The 25,176-nt window shown below is 39.5% G+C and overlaps 3 protein-coding genes across 5 annotated transcripts in view; 2 read left to right on the top strand and 1 right to left on the bottom strand.

Moving 5' to 3' along the window:
• The window catches only part of wars1 (tryptophanyl-tRNA synthetase 1), a gene marked incomplete at its 3' end in the record, with an annotated part of 15,315 nt that extends 5,318 nt beyond the window's left edge, over window positions 1-9,997 (top strand). Inside the window, exons 7-11 of the mRNA XM_084392591.1 lie at window positions 7,621-7,721; window positions 7,807-7,919; window positions 8,484-8,657; window positions 9,250-9,390; window positions 9,839-9,997. Coding sequence (XP_084248717.1) covers window positions 7,621-7,721; window positions 7,807-7,919; window positions 8,484-8,657; window positions 9,250-9,390; window positions 9,839-9,997 — 688 coding nt within the window. The remainder of the gene's footprint in view (window positions 1-7,620; window positions 7,722-7,806; window positions 7,920-8,483; window positions 8,658-9,249; window positions 9,391-9,838) is intronic.
• A 328-nt stretch (window positions 9,998-10,325) lies between these two features.
• Window positions 10,326-14,665, bottom strand: slc25a47b (solute carrier family 25 member 47b). The gene is made up of 6 exons (XM_084392592.1): window positions 14,038-14,665; window positions 13,640-13,683; window positions 13,457-13,528; window positions 13,015-13,197; window positions 11,937-12,171; window positions 10,326-11,208 (listed from the first exon to the last, which is right to left on the bottom strand). Exons 1-6 carry the CDS (start codon window positions 14,072-14,074, stop codon window positions 10,931-10,933), a joined length of 849 nt encoding a protein of 282 aa, XP_084248718.1. The 5' UTR covers window positions 14,075-14,665; the 3' UTR covers window positions 10,326-10,930.
• A 633-nt stretch (window positions 14,666-15,298) lies between these two features.
• On the top strand, window positions 15,299-21,678 carry slc25a29l (solute carrier family 25 member 29-like). Of its 3 annotated transcripts, XM_084392589.1 has the most exons (5): window positions 15,299-15,518; window positions 16,816-16,859; window positions 18,635-18,732; window positions 18,862-18,945; window positions 19,616-20,642. In XM_084392589.1, the coding sequence occupies exon 5, from the start codon at window positions 19,616-19,618 to the stop codon at window positions 20,354-20,356; it is 741 nt and encodes a 246-aa protein (XP_084248715.1). In that variant the 5' UTR covers window positions 15,299-15,518; window positions 16,816-16,859; window positions 18,635-18,732; window positions 18,862-18,945; the 3' UTR covers window positions 20,357-20,642. The 3 variants fall into 3 exon arrangements, with proteins under 3 accessions (XP_084248715.1, XP_084248714.1, XP_084248716.1); XM_084392588.1 differs by lacking the exon at window positions 18,635-18,732 and having other exon boundaries at window positions 15,387-15,518; window positions 19,616-21,678; XM_084392590.1 differs by lacking the exons at window positions 15,299-15,518; window positions 16,816-16,859 and having other exon boundaries at window positions 18,484-18,732; window positions 19,616-20,636.
• The last annotated feature ends 3,498 nt before the right edge of the window (window positions 21,679-25,176 follow it).

The following is a 25,176-nucleotide window of genomic DNA, read 5'->3' as shown; positions in this document are numbered from 1 at the left end:
TAACCACATCTCATCTGCATATGGATATAACTGCTATTATTATCATTATATAACTGCATCTCATCTGCATATGGATATAACTGCTATTATTATCATTATATAACCGCATCTCATCTGCATATGGATATAACTGCTATTATTATCATTATATAACCGCATCTCATCTGCGTATGGATATAACCGCTATTATTATCATTATATAACCGCATCTCATCTGCGTATGGATATAACCGCTATTATTATCATTATATAACCGCATCTCATCTGCATATGGATATAACTGCTATTATTATCATTATATAACCGCATCTCATCTGTATATGGATATAACCGCTATTATCATTATATAACCGCATCTCATCTGCGTATGGATATAACCGCTATTATTATCATTATATAACCGCATCTCATCTGCGTATGGATATAACCGCTATTATTATCATTATATAACCGCATCTCATCTGCGTATGGATATAACTGCTATTATTATCATTATATAACTGCATCTCATCTGCGTATGGATATAACTGCTATTATTATCATTATATAACTGCATCTCATCTGCGTATGGATATAACTGCTATTATTATCATTATATAACTGCATCTCATCTGCGTATGGATATAACTGCTATTATTATCATTATATAACTGCATCTCATCTGCGTATGGATATAACTGCTATTATTATCATTATATAACTGCATCTCATCTGCGTATGGATATAACTGCTATTATTATCATTATATAACTGCATCTCATCTGCGTATGGATATAACTGCTATTATTATCATTATATAACTGCATCTCATCTGCATATGGATATAACTGCTATTATTATCATTATATAACCGCATCTCATCTGCATATGGATATAACTGCTATTATTATCATTATATAACCGCATCTCATCTGCGTATGGATATAACCGCTATTATTATCATTATATAACCGCATCTCATCTGCGTATGGATATAACCGCTATTATTATCATTATATAACCGCATCTCATCTGCATATGGATATAACTGCTATTATTATCATTATATAACCGCATCTCATCTGTATATGGATATAACCGCTATTATCATTATATAACCGCATCTCATCTGCGTATGGATATAACTGCTATTATTATCATTATATAACCGCATCTCATCTGCGTATGGATATAACTGCTATTATTATCATTATATAACTGCATCTCATCTGCGTATGGATATAACTGCTATTATTATCATTATATAACTGCATCTCATCTGCGTATGGATATAACTGCTATTATTATCATTATATAACCGCATCTCATCTGCGTATGGATATAACTGCTATTATTATCATTATATAACTGCATCTCATCTGCATATGGATATAACCGCTATTATTATCATTATATAACCGCATCTCATCTGCGTATGGATATAACCGCTATTATTATCATTATATAACCGCATCTCATCTGCGTATGGATATAACTGCTATTATTATCATTATATAACTGCATCTCATCTGCGTATGGATATAACTGCTATTATTATCATTATATAACTGCATCTCATCTGCGTATGGATATAACTGCTATTATTATCATTATATAACTGCATCTCATCTGCGTATGGATATAACTGCTATTATTATCATTATATAACCGCATCTCATCTGCGTATGGATATAACTGCTATTATTATCATTATATAACTGCATCTCATCTGCATATGGATATAACCGCTATTATTATCATTATATAACCGCATCTCATCTGCGTATGGATATAACCGCTATTATTATCATTATATAACCGCATCTCATCTGCGTATGGATATAACTGCTATTATTATCATTATATAACCGCATCTCATCTGCATATGGATATAACCGCTATTATTATCATTATATAACCGCATCTCATCTGCGTATGGATATAACTGCTATTATTATCATTATATAACTGCATCTCATCTGCATATGGATATAACTGCTATTATTATCATTATATAACTGCATCTCATCTGCATATGGATATAACCGCTATTATTATCATTATATAACCGCATCTCATCTGCGTATGGATATAACTGCTATTATTATCATTATATAACTGCATCTCATCTGCGTATGGATATAACTGCTATTATTATCATTATATAACTGCATCTCATCTGCGTATGGATATAACTGCTATTATTATCATTATATAACTGCATCTCATCTGCATATGGATATAACCGCTATTATTATCATTATATAACCGCATCTCATCTGCGTATGGATATAACCGCTATTATTATCATTATATAACCGCATCTCATCTGCGTATGGATATAACTGCTATTATTATCATTATATAACTGCATCTCATCTGCGTATGGATATAACTGCTATTATTATCATTATATAACTGCATCTCATCTGCGTATGGATATAACTGCTATTATTATCATTATATAACTGCATCTCATCTGCGTATGGATATAACTGCTATTATTATCATTATATAACCGCATCTCATCTGCGTATGGATATAACTGCTATTATTATCATTATATAACTGCATCTCATCTGCATATGGATATAACCGCTATTATTATCATTATATAACCGCATCTCATCTGCGTATGGATATAACCGCTATTATTATCATTATATAACCGCATCTCATCTGCGTATGGATATAACTGCTATTATTATCATTATATAACTGCATCTCATCTGCGTATGGATATAACTGCTATTATTATCATTATATAACTGCATCTCATCTGCGTATGGATATAACTGCTATTATTATCATTATATAACTGCATCTCATCTGCGTATGGATATAACTGCTATTATTATCATTATATAACTGCATCTCATCTGCGTATGGATATAACTGCTATTATTATCATTATATAACTGCATCTCATCTGCGTATGGATATAACTGCTATTATTATCATTATATAACTGCATCTCATCTGCGTATGGATATAACTGCTATTATTATCATTATATAACTGCATCTCATCTGCGTATGGATATAACTGCTATTATTATCATTATATAACTGCATCTCATCTGCGTATGGATATAACTGCTATTATTATCATTATATAACTGCATCTCATCTACGTATGGATATAACTGCTATTATTATCATTATATAACTGCATCTCATCTGCGTATGGATATAACCGCTATTATTATCATTATATAACCGCATCTCATCTGTATATGGATATAACCGCTATTATTATCATTATATAACCGCATCTCATCTGCATATGGATATAACTGCTATTATTATCATTATATAACTGCATCTCATCTGCGTATGGATATAACTGCTATTATTATCATTATATAACCGCATCTCATCTGCGTATGGATATAACCACTATTATTATCATTATATAACCGCATCTCATCTGCGTATGGATATAACTGCTATTATTATCATTATATAACCGCATCTCATCTGCATATGGATATAACTGCTATTATTATCATTATATAACCGCATCTCATCTGCGTATGGATATAACCACTATTATTATCATTATATAACCGCATCTCATCTGCGTATGGATATAACTGCTATTATTATCATTATATAACTGCATCTCATCTGCGTATGGATATAACTGCTATTATTATCATTATATAACCGCATCTCATCTGCATATGGATATAACTGCTATTATTATCATTATATAACTGCATCTCATCTGCGTATGGATATAACTGCTATTATTATCATTATATAACCGCATCTCATCTGCGTATGGATATAACCACTATTATTATCATTATATAACCGCATCTCATCTGCGTATGGATATAACTGCTATTATTATCATTATATAACCGCATCTCATCTGCATATGGATATAACCACTATTATTATCATTATATAACCGCATCTCATCTGCGTATGGATATAACTGCTATTATTATCATTATATAACCGCATCTCATCTGCATATGGATATAACTGCTATTATTATCATTATATAACCGCATCTCATCTGCATATGGATATAACCACTATTATTATCATTATATAACCGCATCTCATCTGCGTATGGATATAACTGCTATTATTATCATTATATAACCGCATCTCATCTGCATATGGATATAACTGCTATTATTATCATTATATAACTGCATCTCATCTGCGTATGGATATAACCGCTATTATTATCATTATATAACTGCATCTCATCTGCATATGGATATAACTGCTATTATTATCATTATATAACCGCATCTCATCTGCGTATGGATATAAATGCGGTTATTATCATTATATAACCGCATCTCATCTGCGTATGGATATAACTGCTATTATTATCATTATATAACCGCATCTCATCTGCGTATGGATATAAGTGCGGTTATTATCATTATATAACCGCATCTCATCTGCGTATGGATATAACTGCTATTATTATCATTATATAACCGCATCTCATCTGCGTATGGATATAACTGCTATTATTATCATTATATAACCGCATCTCATCTGCATATGGATATAACCACTATTATTATCATTATATAACTGCATCTCATCTGTATATGGATATAACTGCTATTATTATCATTATATAACCGCATCTCATCTGCATATGGATATAACCACTATTATTATCATTATATAACCGCATCTCATCTGCGTATGGCTATAAGTGCTATTATTATCATTATATAACCGCATCTCATCTGCGTATGGATATAACCGCTATTATTATCATTATAAAATCACATCTCATCTGCGTATGGCTATAAGTGCTATTATTATCATTATATAACCGCATCTCATCTGCATATGGATATAACCACTATTATTATCATTATATAACCGCATCTCATCTGCGTATGGATATAACTGCTATTATTATCATTATATAACCGCATCTCATCTGCATATGGATATAACCACTATTATTATCATTATATAACCGCATCTCATCTGCATATGGATATAACCGCTATTATCATTATATAACCGCATCTCATCTGTATATGGATATAACCGCTATTATTATCATTATATAACAGCATCTCATCTGCATATGGATATAACCACTATTATTATCATTATATAACAGCATCTCATCTGTATATGGATATAACCACTATTATTATCATTATATAACAGCATCTCATCTGCATATGGATATAACCACTATTATTATCATTATATAACAGCATCTCATCTGTATATGGATATAACCGCTATTATTATCATTATATAACAGCATCTCATCTGCATATGGATATAACCACTATTATTATCATTATATAACAGCATCTCATCTGTATATGGATATAACCGCTATTATTATCATTATATAACAGCATCTCATCTGTATATGGATATAACCGCTATTATTATCATTATATAACAGCATCTCATCTGTATATGGATATAACCACTATTATTATCATTATATAACCGCATCTCATCTGTATATGGATATAACCACTATTATTATCATTATATAACCGCATCTCATCTGCGTATGGCTATAAGTGCTATTATTATCATTATATAACCGCATCTCATCTGCATATGGATATAACCACTATTATTATCATTATATAACCGCATCTCATCTGCATATGGATATAACCGCTATTATTATCATTATATAACCGCATCTCATCTGCATATGGATATAACCGCTATTATTATCATTATATAACCGCATCTCATCTGCATATGGATATAACCACTATTATTATCATTATATAACCGCATCTCATCTGTATATGGATATAACCGCTATTATTATCATTATATAACCGCATCTCATCTGCATATGGATATAACCGCTATTATTATCATTATATAACCGCATCTCATCTGTATATGGATATAACCGCTATTATTATCATTATATAACCGCATCTCATCTGTATATGGATATAACCGCTATTATTATCATTATATAACCGCATCTCATCTGTATATGGATATAACTGCTATTATTATCATTATATAACCGCATCTCATCTGTATATGGATATAACCGCTATTATTATCATTATATAACCGCATCTCGTCTGCGTATGGATATAACCGCTATTATTATCATTATATAACTGCATCTCATCTGCGTATGGATATAAGTGCGGTTATTATCATTATATAACCGCATCTCATCTGCATATGGATATAACCGCTATTATTATCATTATATAACTGCATCTCATCTGCGTATGGATATAAATGCGGTTATTATCATTATATAACCGCATCTCGTCTGCGTATGGATATAACCGCTATTATTATCATTATATAACTGCATCTCATCTGCGTATGGATATAAATGCGGTTATTATCATTATATAACCGCATCTCGTCTGCGTATGGATATAACCGCTATTATTATCATTATATAACTGCATCTCATCTGCGTATGGATATAAATGCGGTTATTATCATTATATAACCGCATCTCATCTGTATATGGATATAACCGCTATTATTATCATTATATAACTGCATCTCATCTGCGTATGGATATAAATGCGGTTATTATCATTATATAACCGCATCTCGTCTGCGTATGGATATAACCACTATTATTATCATTATATAACCGCATCTCATCTGTATATGGATATAACCGCTATTATTATCATTATATAACCGCATCTCATCTGTATATGGATATAACCGCTATTATTATCATTATATAACCGCATCTCATCTGCATATGGATATAACCGCTATTATTATCATTATATAACCGCATCTCATCTGTATATGGATATAACCGCTATTATTATCATTATATAACCGCATCTCATCTGTATATGGATATAACCGCTATTATTATCATTATATAACCGCATCTCATCTGTATATGGATATAACCGCTATTATTATCATTATATAACCGCATCTCGTCTGCGTATGGATATAACCGCTATTATTATCATTATATAACTGCATCTCATCTGCGTATGGATATAAGTGCGGTTATTATCATTATATAACCGCATCTCATCTGCATATGGATATAACCGCTATTATTATCATTATATAACTGCATCTCATCTGCGTATGGATATAAATGCGGTTATTATCATTATATAACCGCATCTCGTCTGCGTATGGATATAACCGCTATTATTATCATTATATAACTGCATCTCATCTGCGTATGGATATAAATGCGGTTATTATCATTATATAACCGCATCTCGTCTGCGTATGGATATAACCGCTATTATTATCATTATATAACTGCATCTCATCTGCGTATGGATATAAATGCGGTTATTATCATTATATAACCGCATCTCATCTGTATATGGATATAACCGCTATTATTATCATTATATAACTGCATCTCATCTGCGTATGGATATAAATGCGGTTATTATCATTATATAACCGCATCTCGTCTGCGTATGGATATAACCACTATTATTATCATTATATAACCGCATCTCATCTGTATATGGATATAACTGCTATTATTAATTATCATTATATAACCGCATCTCATCTGTATATGGATATAACTGCTATTATCATTATATAGCAGTAACACACAGCTCTAATCTGATAAATGAAGATATTATAAACATTAACCTGATGATTTGACTTGTTTGAGCAGGGCGAGTCCTTCGTTCTACAGAAACGTGGTGAAGGTCCAGAAGCACGTGACGTTTAACCAGGTCAAAGGCATCTTCGGGTTCACAGACAGTGACTGTATCGGTGAGCAGATCTTCTTCTTCTGAAGTGTTTGATCCAGTTTTCGTCCCAGTGTTTGTCAGTCGCGTTTAATCGCGTGTGTTTGCAGGTAAAATCAGTTTCCCGGCCATTCAAGCGGCTCCGTCCTTCAGCAACTCTTTCCCGCAGATCTTCGGTGACAGGAACGACGTTCAGTGTCTCATTCCGTGTGCCATCGATCAGGTGAGACGTTCAAATACACGTTCACACGCTTTTCCACTCTCTGAATCAACTGAACCAAAATAAAACGATTGACTAGCTTTGGAAACGCCACAGGCCAGCGCCACCTGCTGGTCAAAACATGAAGAATAACTTAATGAAAGCTTTAACAAACCAACTGCAAATGTTTTCATCTGTTAAATCGGTAACACTTTACAATAAGGTTCTTTAGTTATCGTCAGTTAACTACCTTAATTAACATGAACTAAGAATGAACAATACTTCTACAGCATTTATTAATCATAAATTATATTTAAACATTTACTAATACGTTATTAAAATCAAAGATTGTATTTGTTAACATTAGTTAATGCACTGTGAACAATGAATAGCAATATTTTTATTAACTAACATTAACAAAGATTAATAAACACAGTAACAAATCTATTGCTCATTGTTAGTTCATGCTAGTTAATACATTAGCTAATGTTGAGCCTTATTGTAAAGTGTTCCCGTTAAATGTACTAATAAGCGTTCTAATGGTGTGAAGTGCTGCTGCTGAACGTCACATGATGGTCTGTTCCTCAGGATCCGTATTTCCGGATGACGCGAGACGTGGCTCCGCGGATCGGCTATCTGAAGCCGGCTCTGCTTCACTCCACGTTCTTCCCGGCGCTTCAGGGCGCGCAGACCAAGATGAGCGCTAGCGACGCCAACTCCTCCATCTTCCTCACGGACACAGCCAAACAGATCAAGAACAAGGTGCCGTTCTCTCTCACCACGACTGAACTAGCCTTCAAGTCAAGTCTCCATTTATACAGCGCTTTCACAATACAGATCACAGCAGCTTTACAGTGATAACAGGAGATTACAGTAACAGAGATTAGGCTTTACAGCAGCTCTAGAATACAGTTATTGTCCAGATAAAGTTAGTTTTGATTGATTCACTTCCGTTGTAAAGATCATTAGTGATTAACGACAGAAAACCCTAACGTGTTCCGGCCGCTCTTTCACACAACAGTGTCTGGAGCTCGAGAACGCAAACCTTGAAACAGGTTCAAAGGTGCAAGTTTTGAACATTTTTGAAAACGTCATCATCTCTGTGTAAACTCTGACGGCGTGCGCATGCGCATCACATGTTTAGTCTATAGATATGAGTGTGTGAATATATGTGTGCAGGCGTGTGTCTTTCTTTACAAACTGACATCGACAAATGACTTGTCTGGCCTTAAAAATTCATAATACAGAATTTTTGTTGTTTCCGCGGATCCATGTGACCTGGAATCATTTAGAGCAGGTGTTATCAGTACAGAGGTGAAGGACACACTACACACACGAGCTCTTCTCACTGCAGGTCAACAAACACGCGTTCTCCGGCGGGAAGGACACGGTCGAGGAACACCGGAAGCTCGGTGGGAATCCCGATGTGGACGTTTCCTTCATGTATCTGACGTTCTTCCTGGAAGACGACGAACAGCTGGAGAAGATCCGACAGGTGAGAGCGAACACTGATGACGTCATCATACAGGCAAACCAAGCACTATTCACACGCCAGAGATCACTTCACTAGTGTGTGCAGGACACTATAGTCATTTATGTGAAATGATTGGGACACTTTGAGCTGATCATGTTTTGCTGAAGTGTGTTGTCTTTAATTGCTAATGCTCTTTTTACACACAGACTGAGCACAATGAAGCATTGCTTGGTGATTGGTTGAGCTAAACTGGTATTATCTAATTGTGTAGTTAAATTTAACAGCTGACAGATATTCAACATAATTCATGTGTGAGACAGTCTAACAGAAGGACGGACAAAACCAGTCAAATATCAACTGCTCATATTTTATCACCATTTGTGAAGTGTTGAAGGTGTGTGAGTGAATGTTGGTTTGACTAACTCTGAAACTGAAAGCATGATGGGTAAAGGATCCGCTTGTGTTTCAGGACTACAGGAGCGGTGCGCTGCTCACCGGCGAGCTGAAGAAGTGTTTGATCGAGACGCTTCAGCCCATGATCGCAGCGCATCAGGAGAGACGGAAGCTAGTGACCGACGAGACCGTGCGACAGTTCATGACCCCGCGCAAACTACACTTCAGCTGCTAGACCCCACACGCGTCCTCCTGCAGAGGAACGGACTCTCACTGTCTTCTGCTCGTGTCTGATAAACCTGTGCTGAATAAACAGAGCCACGCTGATGCTGTGAGTGACGTGTGTATCCCTGATACGAGCTCGACACGCTCAGATACAGCTGAGATTAAAGGGTTAAACCTGACCAACACTAGCTCTGTTTACGGATATCGCATAAAAAGAAACGCTGGATGGAAATGACAAAATTAGCATAAATTATAAAAATGTGCTTAAATAAATTTTTATCTGATAATAAAACGTGTATAAACTACGATATTAACACATTTACTGAATAAATCCCTCAAACCTCATGTGACTCAGCGTCAGCTGTGATTGGATAACTGGAGTGAGCAGTGGACCAATGGCGTCGCAGCATCTCTAATGTTGGTTTGGTGTTTCTGAAAGTGTGTGTAATTCCTTCCAGAAGCGTCTCACACACACGAGTGTGTTCCCGAACACCAGCATCCGAACGCTAGAGAACACGACGGCGTTTACTGTGTTTCGCCTGACGCTCGAGACACACTCGTTCATGACGGAGGAGAAACAGCCGATTGCAGAAACTTACACTTTTATTACTGATATTTCCCCAGGAAGAGATGATTGTTCTCTTGAACACATGAGATGGAAACGCTGCGTTATACAGAAATGTTTTATGCCATGTTCCAGTTTAGATTCCCAGCGTTAGATGGAGACACAGCTAACAGCTCGTGTGTGTTTACACATGACTGAGGTCACAGAGAGGACAGTAGTTCGACAGTGATGATGCTCTTCAGCATCTGAGGTAGACACTGCAAAACACACTCAAATACACATTAATGCAACTGATACACATTCATGAACACACACACACGATATTAAACATTGTGCAGGATCCAAAACTTGTGCAAAGAGAAGAAGTGAGCCTGATCTTCAGGACGCTGGACGCAGAAAGCGAACCACCAGTTCGTACGTGGCGAAGACGGACATGTTGACGGGGAAGGCACGGATGCAGTTCAGCGTCAGGCCTCTGAACAGGACGGCTATGCCTTCGGTCCTCACGCTGTGTGTGACGCAGTGGAAGAATCCTCTGTAGCGCCGGCCGCTCACACCCGACACCTGCAGACGGGCCTTGATCACGTCCATCGGCGTCCCGACGGCCCAACCACACATCCCCGACACACCACCGGCCAGGAGGACCACCGGCCAGCCTGAGAACACACCAGAACTCACCAGAACTCTGACCAAACACAACTCTAGGGCTCTTCACTCAAGCTTATACCAAACAAGTTCCATATAAGGAGAAATGTCTTCAATTACTGCATAATGCTCTCATGTTTAATGGGGTTTTTCAATTCTTTCTAGTGATAAAGTATCATTACGAGCGGCTTAATTCATAAAATTCTATTCAAATTAAAAATGAATTAGATCTAAATTAATCGATTAAGACTAAATCCATAAAATGATCACCTGATGGAAACCCTGAAAGGTTTTATAAATGAAGCAAAGCCCTCTAAGGTACAAGATTTGAATAAACATCATCTACAGGCTTTCATAGACAGGGTTAGGAGGACGGGGAAGGTCTCGCTTTTTTAAAGGGAACCTATTATGCAAAATTCACTTTTATATTGTTTTTGAACATGTTTGTGTGTCGGCAGTGTGTACACAACCATTGTGGTAAAAATCAGTCCACTTCGTTTGTTATTTTCCTCATAAATCTGAAACAGTGTCTCATAATGAGCTGTTAAGGAATGTGGCGTCACATTGAACAGGAAGAGTTTCACTTTTACACGTTTCTGAATGTCAGAGAAAGACTTATCAAACAAAGTTACTGGGTTTCACTTTCATGTTTTCTGTGTTGGTAGAAGCACCCGATTATAGCACTGACACACGGATAAAGTCAGATTTTCATGATGTGTCGGTGTTCGGATGCTCTTACCCGGCTGCTTGTTCTCTGCAGACAGAGCCTCACAGATGGTGTTGTAAGTGAGGAAGTAAGTGGCGAACGAGGGTCCGTCTCGCAGCGCTAGAGCAGCAGAACCCTTATAAAGACCCAGCGGGCCCTCGTCCCGGGCGATTCTGAGCAGGCAGTGCAGCGGCCCACTGTATCGACGGCCTTCAGCCTGACACTGCAGACGGACCTTCACCATGTCTGCGGGAGACATCACCAACACCTGAACACACACAAGCGCAGGTTAACACACACTAGCGGTGTAACGATTCCCTCACGTCACGGTTCGATCCTGAACTCACCATAACATATTACTGCCATACTCCAAGACATGTGATAAAGGGTTAACAAAAAATTTACTGTTGATTAAAATGCTAGATTTTGTTCTATATTGTGTGAATGAATGAATAGTGCTGGAAACCCAAAGCACAGGACAATAGAGACTCCAGAATAAAGATATTCGTGAACTATACACGATACATATTGTTGCATTTTTGTATTGCGATATATTGTGACACCCCTAACACAGTGACACACAACCTTCCGGTCTCTCTCTCTCAACACTGAAGAGAGTTAAACTGCAGTTCATCCACTGGCCACTAGAGGCCGGCTGCAGAAGAGACTCAGTCCCATAGACCTCCATGTTAAAATGCTCAACTTTACAGCAGAAATAAACATGTTTACAGTCAAAAAGTGGCTTTGGTCTCTATAGCTAATGTTGCCCTTCATGACGACTGTGAGGAGGGTTAATTATTTTATGACTCATCCGTATAAATTATATTAAGCCTTAAAGTTCTGCATAATTAAGGGCGTGGCCACTTGAGTGACAGGTGGATGGCTGCTGATGTCACTACTAGCCGTTTGTCTGCTGTCTGTTAGCGTCACCTCAGCTAATCCGCCTCGCTGCACATTTACGTTTATCCGGGAGTGACGCTGCCAAGATGGCGACGGCCGGCTCCGCCCACTTTAGGCTTCAGAAACACTCTTCAGGAACACTACGGGTGACGTCACGCACACTACGCCCAGTGTTTCATACAGTCTATGTGTGTGAAGTGATGAAGCGCACCTGAGCGACGCCTCCGCTGAACCCAGACAGAAATATATCAGCTTTATGATGCGGATCCACTGCGCTTCTGTGCCGCATCTGATGCAGGGAATGCAGAACGTTCCTGTACGTGCCGAACACCAGAGACGAGCTGATGGAGACGGTGGTCAGCGGCATCGACATCCCTCGGTAGAAACCAGCGACCTGAAACACACCAGTGTTCATAATCCTGAAGCAGAATAACATCTATCTCTGATGATGTGGGCGGGGCAACCTGTCACTCACAGGAGAACAGCCAATAGCAAACCACAATCATTCCATCAATTCCCCACAGACACAATCAAGCCCCGCCCACATGTGTTCTTGTTCCTGAAGCGTTTCTCTCGGATATACGACACAATAGAGGAGAGAAGACCAGCGCTACTTCACCTTCATGATGACTTTAAGTGTTTCTGATACTCACGCCTTCAGTTCTGCAGGTTCTTCTCACACATTCCCAAACGCCGGAATAATGAGTCTGCGTCTGGAGTCTCACCTGCAACATCAGCAGCCGTTAGACACACACACACACACACACACACACCTGGAGACTGTATGATCAGCTGAGGATGATGATGATGATGATGATGATGATGAAGGGTTTTACCTTCACGGTGTCCAGCGGATACCCCACCGCCACTCCAAACGCTCCTGAACACACACATCACACACTCAAAACTACAAGACACATTTATGAATATGATTCTTCATGAATCTATTTAAGATGCACTAAATTGCATATATATGTCTAGAACTTTAAAAGAGCAGATTTAACATCAAACACGAGTGAAAGATACATATAACTGATCTTTCTATTTCCGTGTACACACGTTGTCAGAAGACATTCTTTTATCTTGAACAATTTACATATTTTATTGTATCATACAAAGTAAAGCAATGAATGAGATATTCAGAATGAAATACTTTAGCTTTGTGTATATGAAACTTTCCATGGAGAATGATTAATGTCACATGATTCACACACTGAGACACACACACACGAACCTCCGACAGAACCGGCGATGAAATCCGCGAGATGCATCGCGATCCGAACCAGAGGAACCGATCAGAGGAACCGAACCAGAAGAACTAATCAGAGGAACCGAACCAGAAGAACTGATCAGAGGAACCGAACCAGAAGAACCGATCAGAGGAACTGAACCAGAAGAACCGATCAGAGGAACTGAACCAGAAGAACCGATCAGAGGAACTGAACCAGAAGAACCGATCAGAGGAACCGAACCAGAAGAACCGAATCTATCGGAACCGATCAAACACAAGCATCGGAATCATCCGGTTCGATCAGCGGAGAAACGTCTTCATCGTGATGATGATGATGATGATGAACAACAACGATGGAGAAGCGCGTGTCATGTGTCGTATACGGGTGTGTGTGTGTGTGTGTGTGTGTGTCGCTTTTGTCATTGAGGAACGTGAAACCGAAGGTCACCGTGTCCTTCAGAACACACTCGTTCACAGTCACGAGCGCGCGCTGATGTTTCTGATGATCTCTATGATTTACAGTCGCGGAAAATATAAATATCATCTGTATGAAACATAGAGCCGGCGAGTGTCAGATCGGTGTGTGTGTTCCTGCAGTGTGTGTCCGCTGTGTGGCGCTGCTCTTCATCATGTCACTGTCACTGACGAGGAGGAGGAGGAAGAATTAAAGTTACAGTCGCGAGTTTCACAGATGTGCAGATCTGAACACTTCAGCGCGCAAACTCGCAGATCAACTTTATTTCTACAAATTGTTTATATTTTAAGGACACGTCACGGCTATTTTCATGCCAAAATATTTAGTATTTGAAATTTAAATAAAAATAGGTTTTTGTTGTTGCCACATTTCCTATACTTTTTATTAATTATTATTTAAGTTTTAGTTATTTTAGTATTTAATGAGTTGCCTTGGCAATAGCTGAAACATAATACGTTTGATTGTATTTGGTAACACTTTACAGTAAGATTTATTAGTTAACATGAACTAAGAATGAGCAATACTTCTACAGCATTTATTAATCGTAGTTAATATTAATTTCAACATTTACTAATACGTTAGTTCATGTTAGTTAATACATTAGCTAATGCTAAACCTTATTGTAAAGTGTTATCGATATTTTAAGTAACAGGTTTTCTATGGTTCTAGTGAAGGATAATAACTGAAGTTCTGCTGCACCGTTAATCAGATGCGGCTCATTATGAGTTGATTAGTGTCTGTAAGCACAGATATGATGATGATGATGATGATGATGATGATGGGGGTGTTTCTTCATCCTTGAGCTTCTATTGGTCACAGATGGACTTTCCCCTTCATATCAACTTCATTCAGTAAAAATAGCGTGTCCCTCTGACAGCAGCTGCTCTAGAGCTCACACACACACACACACACACACACACACACACACCATCAGGAGACCAGCAGGACAGGCTCTTCTTCTTCTTCATCTCAGGAATAGCGATGGACTTTGCTGCAGGGTGCATTGGGGGTAAGTCATGCCACGGCACTGAAAGCACAGAAATGAGTCAAATAACATGATTTGAAGAGTGATCTGGAGCTGAAGCTGAAGCTGAGAGTCGAGTCTCCATTTCTACAGCGCTTTATACAACACTGACTGTTTCAGAGCAGCTTTACTGAGATAACAGGACAATAATGCAAAGTTTGTGTCCAGAAGAAAATAGCGTCACAGTCCAGCTTAAGGAAGTTCAGAGATGGTTCATGTTTGTAAAAGTGATTTAGTAGCTCTCTGTGAGACTCTTCATTCAGTCCGAAACACTCAAACCTTCACAAACTCAGTCTTTCTGTTAGAAGTAAAGCTCATAAACAGGACTGATCCTGTGAAGCACGTGTTCAGTCAAACCAAACCTTACTCACACACCATCAACACTTCTCACATCATCAGTTTATTCACTTTAGTTTAGAAAATGGTAATAAAATATGAGCAGAACTCAGTTGATATTTGACTGGTTTTGTCCGTCCTTCTGTTAGACTGTCTCACACATGAATTATGTTGAATATCTGTCAGCTGTTAAATTTAACTACACAATTAGATAATACCAGTTTAGCTCAACCAATCACCAAGCAATGCTTCATTGTGTTCAGTCTGTGTGTAAAAAGAGCATTAGCAATTAAAGAAAACACACTTCAGCAAAACATGATCAGCTCAAAGAGTCCCAATCATTTTTGCTCCCAAATGTCACTGGTAGTCTCTGTATGAAGAATTATTGGGTATAATGTGTCACAGTTTACTTTATTCTGCTCTCCTCACTCACATAAATGACTATAGTGTCCTGCACACACTAGTGAAGTGATCTCTGGCGTGTGAATAGTGTTTGGTTTGCCTGTATGATCATGGGTCTGGGCTCTTGCCTCATGCTCGTATGACGCAGGTTTGGCAGGTCAAGGACTGCAGCTCAAACACGGTTGCATCACACGTTTCAGTCAAATATACCAGACCTGACGTGCTCACACTCAGGGGCTTTTTTCTTCTTTACGGAAGTGAATCAATCAAAACTAACTTTATCTGGACAATAACTGTATTCTAGAGCTGCTGTAAAGCCTAATCTCTGTTACTGTAATCTCCTGTTATCACTGTAAAGCTGCTGTGATCTATATTGTTAAAGCGCTGTATAAATGAAGGAGACGTGACTTGAGATCATGAGATCGCCGCTCGCAACACCGGATCATGGGTTCGATTCCCAGGGAATGCATGAACTGATCACATACCAATGAACACAGAACTCACTGTGGATTGAAGCTTCTGACTGAATGTTCTGATGTTGCAGGAGCCGCTGGTGTTCTGGTCGGACATCCGTTCGATACGGTGAAGGTACGTCCGGCTCCAACACTGAACACACTCCAACACTGAACACACTCCAACACTGAACACACTCCAACACTGAACACACTCCAACACTGAACACACTCCAACACTGAACACTGAACACACTCCAACACTGAACACTGAACACACTCCAACACTGAACACTGAACACACTCCAACACTGAACACTGAACACACTCCAACACTGAACACTGAACACACTCCAACACTGAACACTGAACACACTGAACACACTCCAACACTGAACACTGAACACACTCCAACACATTCAACTACAAATTATATTAATATTTTAATGTTTTAGCTTGAGATTTGAGAGTTCCAGTCTCAACTAAGACTCAACAAAAATATGTTCTAAGAACGTTTTGCTGACATTCCAATTAAGTTACGAAAACGTTATTTCTGAATGTCCAAAACGTCCATTTTAAATGTTTTTTAAATGTTTTTTTCTTGGTTATGTGAACGTTGAGGGAACTTACATTGTATCATTCTTCAAACATTCTGGAATGTTACTTTTGAATGTTCTCTGAACGTTCCGAATCAAGTATTGTTACATTTAAAAAATGTCCAACTAAAGCATTTTAGAAAATGATTAAAGACGAGATAACTTCGAACGAACATCCTTTTAATGTTACTGGAAGAACTTTTGTTCATAACGGCGAGAGAATGTTCCCTGTCGGCTGGAACCTTGAATGCAAATGTGAGTTTCTTTGGATAAAAGCATCTGGTAAATGTGTATCTGATATAGTGCATCACGAAGCATGTCTTTACTGTGCTAAAACTACTAAGTGATTAATGACAAACTCTCACTGGATATTAAACACACACACTCAGAGGTGTGTATTGCATTAAGTAAATCAGGATGTTTTTGTCATTAGCGTTGCATGTGTGTTTCTGTGAATGAAAACTAACACTGAGAGTGTTGCTGTTCTTGAAGGCAAAGGGCAAGATCGAGTCTCACATGAGCTCGTGTTTTAAAGGAGTCGTTCACTTCAGAACTAAAGTCTCCTGATGATGTACTCTCCTCCTCGTCATCCAAGATGTTCATGTGTTTCTTTCTTCAGTGGGAAAGAAATGCAGGTTTTTGAGGAAAACACTCCAGGATGTTCCTCCATATAGTGTCTTCAATGGGGTCCAACGGGTCGAAGGTCCAGATGTGAGTTTCAGTGCAGCTTCAAAGTCTCGATCCAGCCGAGGAATAAGAGTCTGATCTAGACAAACCAGCCGACATTTTACAACTAAATAAACATTTATATACTTTTAACCACTAATGCTGGTCTTGCACTCGCTGTGATGCGACAAATTACCTAATCATTTTGAAAGGTCACGCATGTTCCGGTTTATAAATGTAGGGCGAAAAACTCTCATCTCATTTTCCTCCAACTTCAAAATCATCCGACATCGTTGTTTTTCCTTTTATTTATTCATTTATTTAGTAAATGGCGTTTGACTCAGTCTTTGCACGTTCGCTTTGTAAACACTGGGTCTGTTCTTACGCCTACGTCACGCTTGACCTTTCAACATCCAAGATTTAAAAACCCTGGAAAGTTTTCCTCAAAAACCTTCATTTCTTTTCAACTGAAGATAGAAAGACATGAACATCTTAGATGACGTGGTTGAGAGTAAATTATCAGGAGATTTTAATTCTGAAGTGAACGACTCGTTAAAGCCTCTTCTCTCGTCTCGCCCTGATGCCTTTAACCTGATCAAAACCTCACAGCCGAAGGGTCTTTTACAGCAAAAGTATTGCTTTGTTGTAGATGAGAGCGAGGCTGTTACACCGGCCGCTCGGGGGTTAACCTCGGAAGTAAAGACCAGGTCAATCCTTCTGTTTCATTGGACTGGACTGTCATTGAATGTAAATCCACACACAGCCAGGACAAACATCACCCAGATCTAGTTTTATTCACTTCTTCTGTGATTTCTGCTGTTTGTCAAGCATTCCTCGCATTAGTTCCAGTGTGATGAGAAACGCTGCATGTTTCAGGTGCGACTGCAGGTTCAGAGTGTGGAAAAGCCCTTGTATCGCGGGACGATTCACTGCTTCCAGTCCATCATTCGACAAGAAACAGTGAGTGGGATTTATTACTACTATAACTATAATCATACACTGTTCGCTCAATGGCCAGAGGAGAACTGAGAGACTTAAACTGCAGATCATTTACCAGTGATATTCAGAATGCTAAATGTCTGTAGTTGTAGTTCTCTAATAACCTGAGCTCCAGGAGTCACTCGAGCCGTCAGGAACGAGACGCAGAGCTAAATCTGGCTCAGGGAACATCTATATTTACCTGAGAGACGAAGGGTTTCATGTTCTGGAGACATCCCAGCAAGCAATTCTGTGTTTAAAAAATGTTAAATATCCCTCCAAACACCAAACAAGTCCAAATATCCGTCCAAACAAGTTTGGGCTGTCAGTGAAAATTTAATAAATGTCTAAATCAGAGCCCAAGGTTAGTCTAGTCATCAATTAGATTAAGTGAAATGAAACACCAAATTAAATGTAACCAAACACCTTGTAATCACCGTTTACTTTGCCTAGATGATGGAATATCATAAATATCATAAAAAGTTATTTTGACAAAAACGACATGTAACCAAATTCAAGGTTATTTTGGCTAGAAGTGTGTTACTCATAGTCGGACTGTACCGGGTCTATAGTTAACCGAGACGGAGAAATGATGGATATTGCTTGCTGGGATTAACCCTTCGCTCTTCATTAACCCTTTCTGTTTCTCCAGATGTTGGGTCTCTATAAAGGCATCGGCTCCCCGATGATGGGCCTGACCTTCATCAACGCTATTGTGTTCGGCGTCCAGGGAAACGCCATGCGCATGTTGGGTGCGGATACGCCGCAGCACCAGTTCCTAGCGGGCGCGGCGGCCGGGCTAATCCAGTGCATCATCTGCTGCCCGATGGAGCTCGCCAAGACCCGCATGCAGACGCAAGGAACGGGCCAGAAGAACACGACCCGGAGGCTCTACAAGAACTCTCTGGACTGCCTGGTCCGAATCTACCGGAAGGAGGGAATCCGAGGAATCAACCGAGGAATGGTGACGACCGTGATCCGCGAGACGCCAGGCTTCGGCATCTACTTCCTCACGTACGACACGCTAACGCGATCGCTACGCTGCGAACCCGACGACGGATACATCATTCCCAAGCTGCTCCTGGCGGGAGGCATGTCGGGAATCGCGTCCTGGCTCTCCACCTATCCTGTGGACGTCATTAAGTCCCGCCTCCAGGCTGACGGAATGGGTGGAGCCAACAGGTACGACGGGATCGTGGATTGCGTGCGCCAGAGCTGGCGGAGGGAGGGGTGGAGGGCGTTCACTCGCGGCCTGACCTCCACTCTCCTGAGAGCGTTCCCTGTGAACGCCACCACCTTCGCCACCGTCACACTCTTCCTCATGTACATGCGCGAGGACGAAGTGAAGGACTGCGAGTCCATGAGGCCGGACCTGCAGCCTGTGACCGAATGACTTTCTGTCCAATAGAGGACAGGTCAGCGAACACAAGGGCCAATCAGGCTGGAGAATGACCTCGCTTATCTTTACGTTTCTCTCTGTTTGATGGACCACTGAAATAACGGGATGACTGAGTCTCCATTGGGTTCGAGGATTCCCAGAGGTACACCAAAGACGATAACTATTATGATAAAGATAATAGTTTTTAAAATCGTTCACAGCACGACTATAACGATAATGACACAGAGGAACAATGATTGGTCAGGAAACAGTGTGATCTGAAATGGTTCTTGTTCATGACGAAAAAAAAAAGCATAATCTGACACCGTGACTATTGTAACAGGCAAAAAAATTGTGTAGTCTGAACCTGGCATCTGGTGCTCTTTGGTCATTTTTGACTGAAAAATGTTACATTTTTATTTTTTGATTCATTGGAATGGTACGAAACTTGGTCACGGTTTTGGCATTTGCTGTAAGAAAATCATGGACATGATTTGAAAAGGTTAAATGGCCCTGAAAAAAAATAGTCCCACTTGTGCTCCTCACGGTCAGAAATGAGCGCATTGGAAATGAATGTGAGACGAATTTCCTCTAGTGGAGGCGTTTGGTACTGCAGCCGAACAACATCTCACTGAAAGATAATTTTTTGAGATATCAAGCTCAAATTTGGAACACAAATTGTTTAGATTTATAATTAAAATGAAAAATTTGAAAAAAATTAAAATAGTATTTTTGTGCATTTTCATAAAAAAGGGAAAAAAAGTCGGCACACCACGGCCCCAAAAATGTTGAAAAATGCATTTTTCATACCAATAAACTTAATCCTTTTTTTCACTTCAGCCATAATCTGCCAAGTGTCAACTTTAAAAAGAGATCAAACTTCAGTCTGTTGCTCTAAAGCATTCAAGATTTACCACAGTTTAAGTTGGAAATGAGATTTTCAGGTCTATGCTCAAAAAGTAAATAAATGGATTATAAATACAGTGTAAATATAATTTTGTACCACAAAACCCCCTGAAAAATACAAAATATTAAATGCAAAACATTATCAAACTAAAATAGTACATTCCTTTCATTGAAATAAAATAAAAAAATCTGTGATTTTTGACCGCCACGCGAAGAGCACCAGAGGGTTGCTTGAGCACTTAAAGCGACAGCGCACTTATTATAAACAGAACATTCTCATGCATTGGTGTGGACGTTCGTAAGTTATCGATCTTGGTGTGAACGGGCCTTAAGATTTGATCAGTTCCTTCTTTCCCTGGGAATCGAACCTGTGACTTTGGCGTAGTGAGCGCCATGCTCTACTGACGCTGATGAAGGATCTTCTGACGTACGGATGGATCAGAGGAGCTTCTGAACTTAAAACATTTACACTGCTTAGACTAGTATTACAAGTAAATAAGGTGAATTTTAATGACTCTCCATTTTTATCTGAATTGTCAAAAAGTGAAAGTCGTTTTGATGAAAACACTGAATTTTTGAGAGGTAAATAAGGTACAAAATTGAATTTTAATGCCTCTGCCCTACTGTTGGTACACTACCGTTCAGAAGCTTGGGGTGCATATTTTTTTTACAAATATTTAAATTATTTAATTATTGAAATCTAAATTATGATGCATTAAATTGATCAAAAGTGACAGTAAAGACATTTATAATGTTACAAAAGATTCTATTTCAAATAAACGCTGTTCTTTAGAACTTTCTATTCATCAAAGAATCCTGAAAAATAAATGCATCACAGTTTCCACAATAATCTGAACTGTTCAACACTGATAATAATCATAAATGTTTCTTGAGCATCAAATCATCATATTAGAGTGATTTGTGAAGGATCATGTGACACTGAAGACTGGAGTAATGATGCTGAAAATTCAGCTTTGATCACAGGAATAAATTACACTTTACTATATATTCACAATCACATAGAGAACAGATGATTTACATTAGAATAATATTTTACTGTTTTTACTGTATTTTTGGTCAAATAAACGCAGCTTTGATGAGCAGAAGAGACTCTTTCAGAAAAAAAAAAAAAAGAATATTTGCACGACCTCAAACTTCTGAACTGTATTGTACAAGTTTGGCACGTTTCCTGATATTGCGTATTACTCTCATGTTTCTCTTCACAGTGACAACATTTGACATATTGATTGTAAAAGTAAATGTTTAAATGCTAAGATCAGAAGAGCTGATTAGATGAAGACCAGCAGATCGGATGATTGTTGAAGAAACGGTCACATGGTCCTACATGTTTACATACACAGAAACATTTTCTAGATGTTATTTAATCTTGAAATGCACCTTAAACATGTGACTAGTTCCTGACACGACTGTAATCGACATATTCCTGTATATATGATACATTTGCATCATTTGTTCTTGTTCTCCAGTATTATTATGAATGTAAATAGTATGAGATGGATTGATGACTGTCAGTGTTTTTACTTCATGAATCTCAAGGGAACACGTGTTACACACGGATCAGCAGTCACACTTCAACATTAAATAAATGAATATGGAAACACATTCAGGAAGATTTGTCTATTTGTCTTTGTTAAGGACTGACTTTGTAAACGGTTACAGAAGAAAAACTGAAGGCTGGAATAAACCACACGACTTCTCCTCTGATCTGTTCCCCGACTCCAGAGTAAACCCCATCTCTAGAAGATCTCCTCTGATCTGTTCCCCGACTCCAGAGTAAACCCCATCTCTAGAAGATCTCCTCTGATCTGTTCCCCGACCCCAGAGTAAACCCCATCTCTAGAAGATCTCCTCTGATCTGTTCCCTGACTCCAGAGTAAACCCCATCTCTAGAAGATCTCCTCTGATCTGTTCCCCGACTCCAGAGTAAACCCCATCTCTAGAAGATCTCCTCTGATCTGTTCCCCGACCCCAGAGTAAACCCCATCTCTAGAAGATCTCCTCTGATCTGTTCCCTGACTCAAGAGTAAACCCCATCTCTAGAAGATCTCCTCTGATCTGTTCCCCGACTCCAGAGTAAACCCCATCTCTAGAAGATCTCCTCTGATCTGTTCCCCGACTCCAGAGTAAACCCCATCTCTAGAAGATCTCCTCTGATCTGTTCCCCGACCCCAGAGTAAACCCCATCTCTAGAAGATCTCCTCTGATCTGTTCCCCGACTCCAGAGTAAACCCCATCTCTAGAAGATCTCCTCTGATCTGTTCCCCGACCCCAGAGTAAACCCCATCTCTAGAAGATCTCCTCTGATCTGTTCCCCGACCCCAGAGTAAACCCCATCTCTAGAAGATCTCCTCTGATCTGTTCCCCGACCCCAGAGTAAACCCCATCTCTAGAAGATCTCCTCTGATCTGTTCCCCGACCCCAGAGTAAACCCCATCTCTAGAAGATCTCCTCTGATCTGTTCCCCGACCCCAGAGTAAACCCCATCTCTAGAAGATCTCCTCTGATCTGTTCCCCGACCCCAGAGTAAACCCCATCTCTAGAAGATCTCCTCTGATCTGTTCCCCGACCCCAGAGTAAACCCCATCTCTAGAAGATCTCCTCTGATCTGTTCCCCGACCCCAGAGTAAACCCCATCTCTAGAAGATCTCCTCTGATCTGTTCCCCGACTCCAGAGTAAACCCCATCTCTAGAAGATCTCCTCTGATCTGTTCCCCGACCCCAGAGTAAACCCCATCTCTAGAAGATCTCCTCTGATCTGTTCCCCGACTCAAGAGTAAACCCCATCTCTAGAAGATCTCCTCTGATCTGTTCCCCGACCCCAGAGTAAACCCCATCTCTAGAAGATCTCCTCTGATCTGTTCCCCGACCCCAGAGTAAACCCCATCTCTAGAAGATCTCCTCTGATCTGTTCCCCGACTCAAGAGTAAACCCCATCTCTAGAAGATCTCCTCTGATCTGTTCCCCGACTCCAGAGTAAACCCCATCTCTAGAAGATCTCCTCTGATCTGTTCCCCGACTCCAGAGTAAACCCCATCTCTAGAAGATCTCCTCTGATCTGTTCCCCGACTCCAGAGTAAACCCCATCTCTAGAAGATCTCCTCTGATCTGTTCCCCGACCCCAGAGTAAACCCCATCTCTAGAAGATCTCCTTTGATCTGTTCCCTGACTCAAGAGTAAACCCCATCTCTAGAAGATCTCCTCTGATCTGTTCCCCGACTCCAGAGTAAACCCCATCTCTAGAAGATCTCCTCTGATCTGTTCCCCGACTCCAGAGTAAACCCCATCTCTAGAAGATCTCCTCTGATCTGTTCCCCGACCCCAGAGTAAACCCCATCTCTAGAAGATCTCCTCTGATCTGTTCCCCGACCCCAGAGTAAACCCCATCTCTAGAAGATCTCCTCTGATCTGTTCCCCGACTCAAGAGTAAACCCCATCTCTAGAAGATCTCCTCTGATCTGTTCCCCGACTCCAGAGTAAACCCCATCTCTAGAAGATCTCCTCTGATCTGTTCCCCGACTCCAGAGTAAACCCCATCTCTAGAAGATCTCCTCTGATCTGTTCCCCGACCCCAGAGTAAACCCCATCTCTAGAAGATCTCCTCTGATCTGTTCCCCGACCCCAGAGTAAACCCCATCTCTAGAAGATCTCCTCTGATCTGTTCCCCGACCCCAGAGTAAACCCCATCTCTAGAAGATCTCCTCTGATCTGTTCCCCGACCCCAGAGTAAACCCCATCTCTAGAAGATCTCCTCTGATCTGTTCCCCGACCCCAGAGTAAACCCCATCTCTAGAAGATCTCCTCTGATCTGTTCCCCGACCCCAGAGTAAACCCCATCTCTAGAAGATCTCCTCTGATCTGTTCCCCGACTCAAGAGTAAACCCCATCTCTAGAAGATCTCCTCTGATCTG

The sequence above is a fragment of the Rutilus rutilus genome (assembly GCF_951802725.1).
Source record: "Rutilus rutilus genome assembly, chromosome: 21".
Lineage (NCBI taxonomy): Eukaryota > Metazoa > Chordata > Actinopteri > Cypriniformes > Leuciscidae > Rutilus > Rutilus rutilus.
Note: the sequence above shows the minus strand (reverse complement) of the source record. Positions and strands in the feature narration are given on the sequence as shown.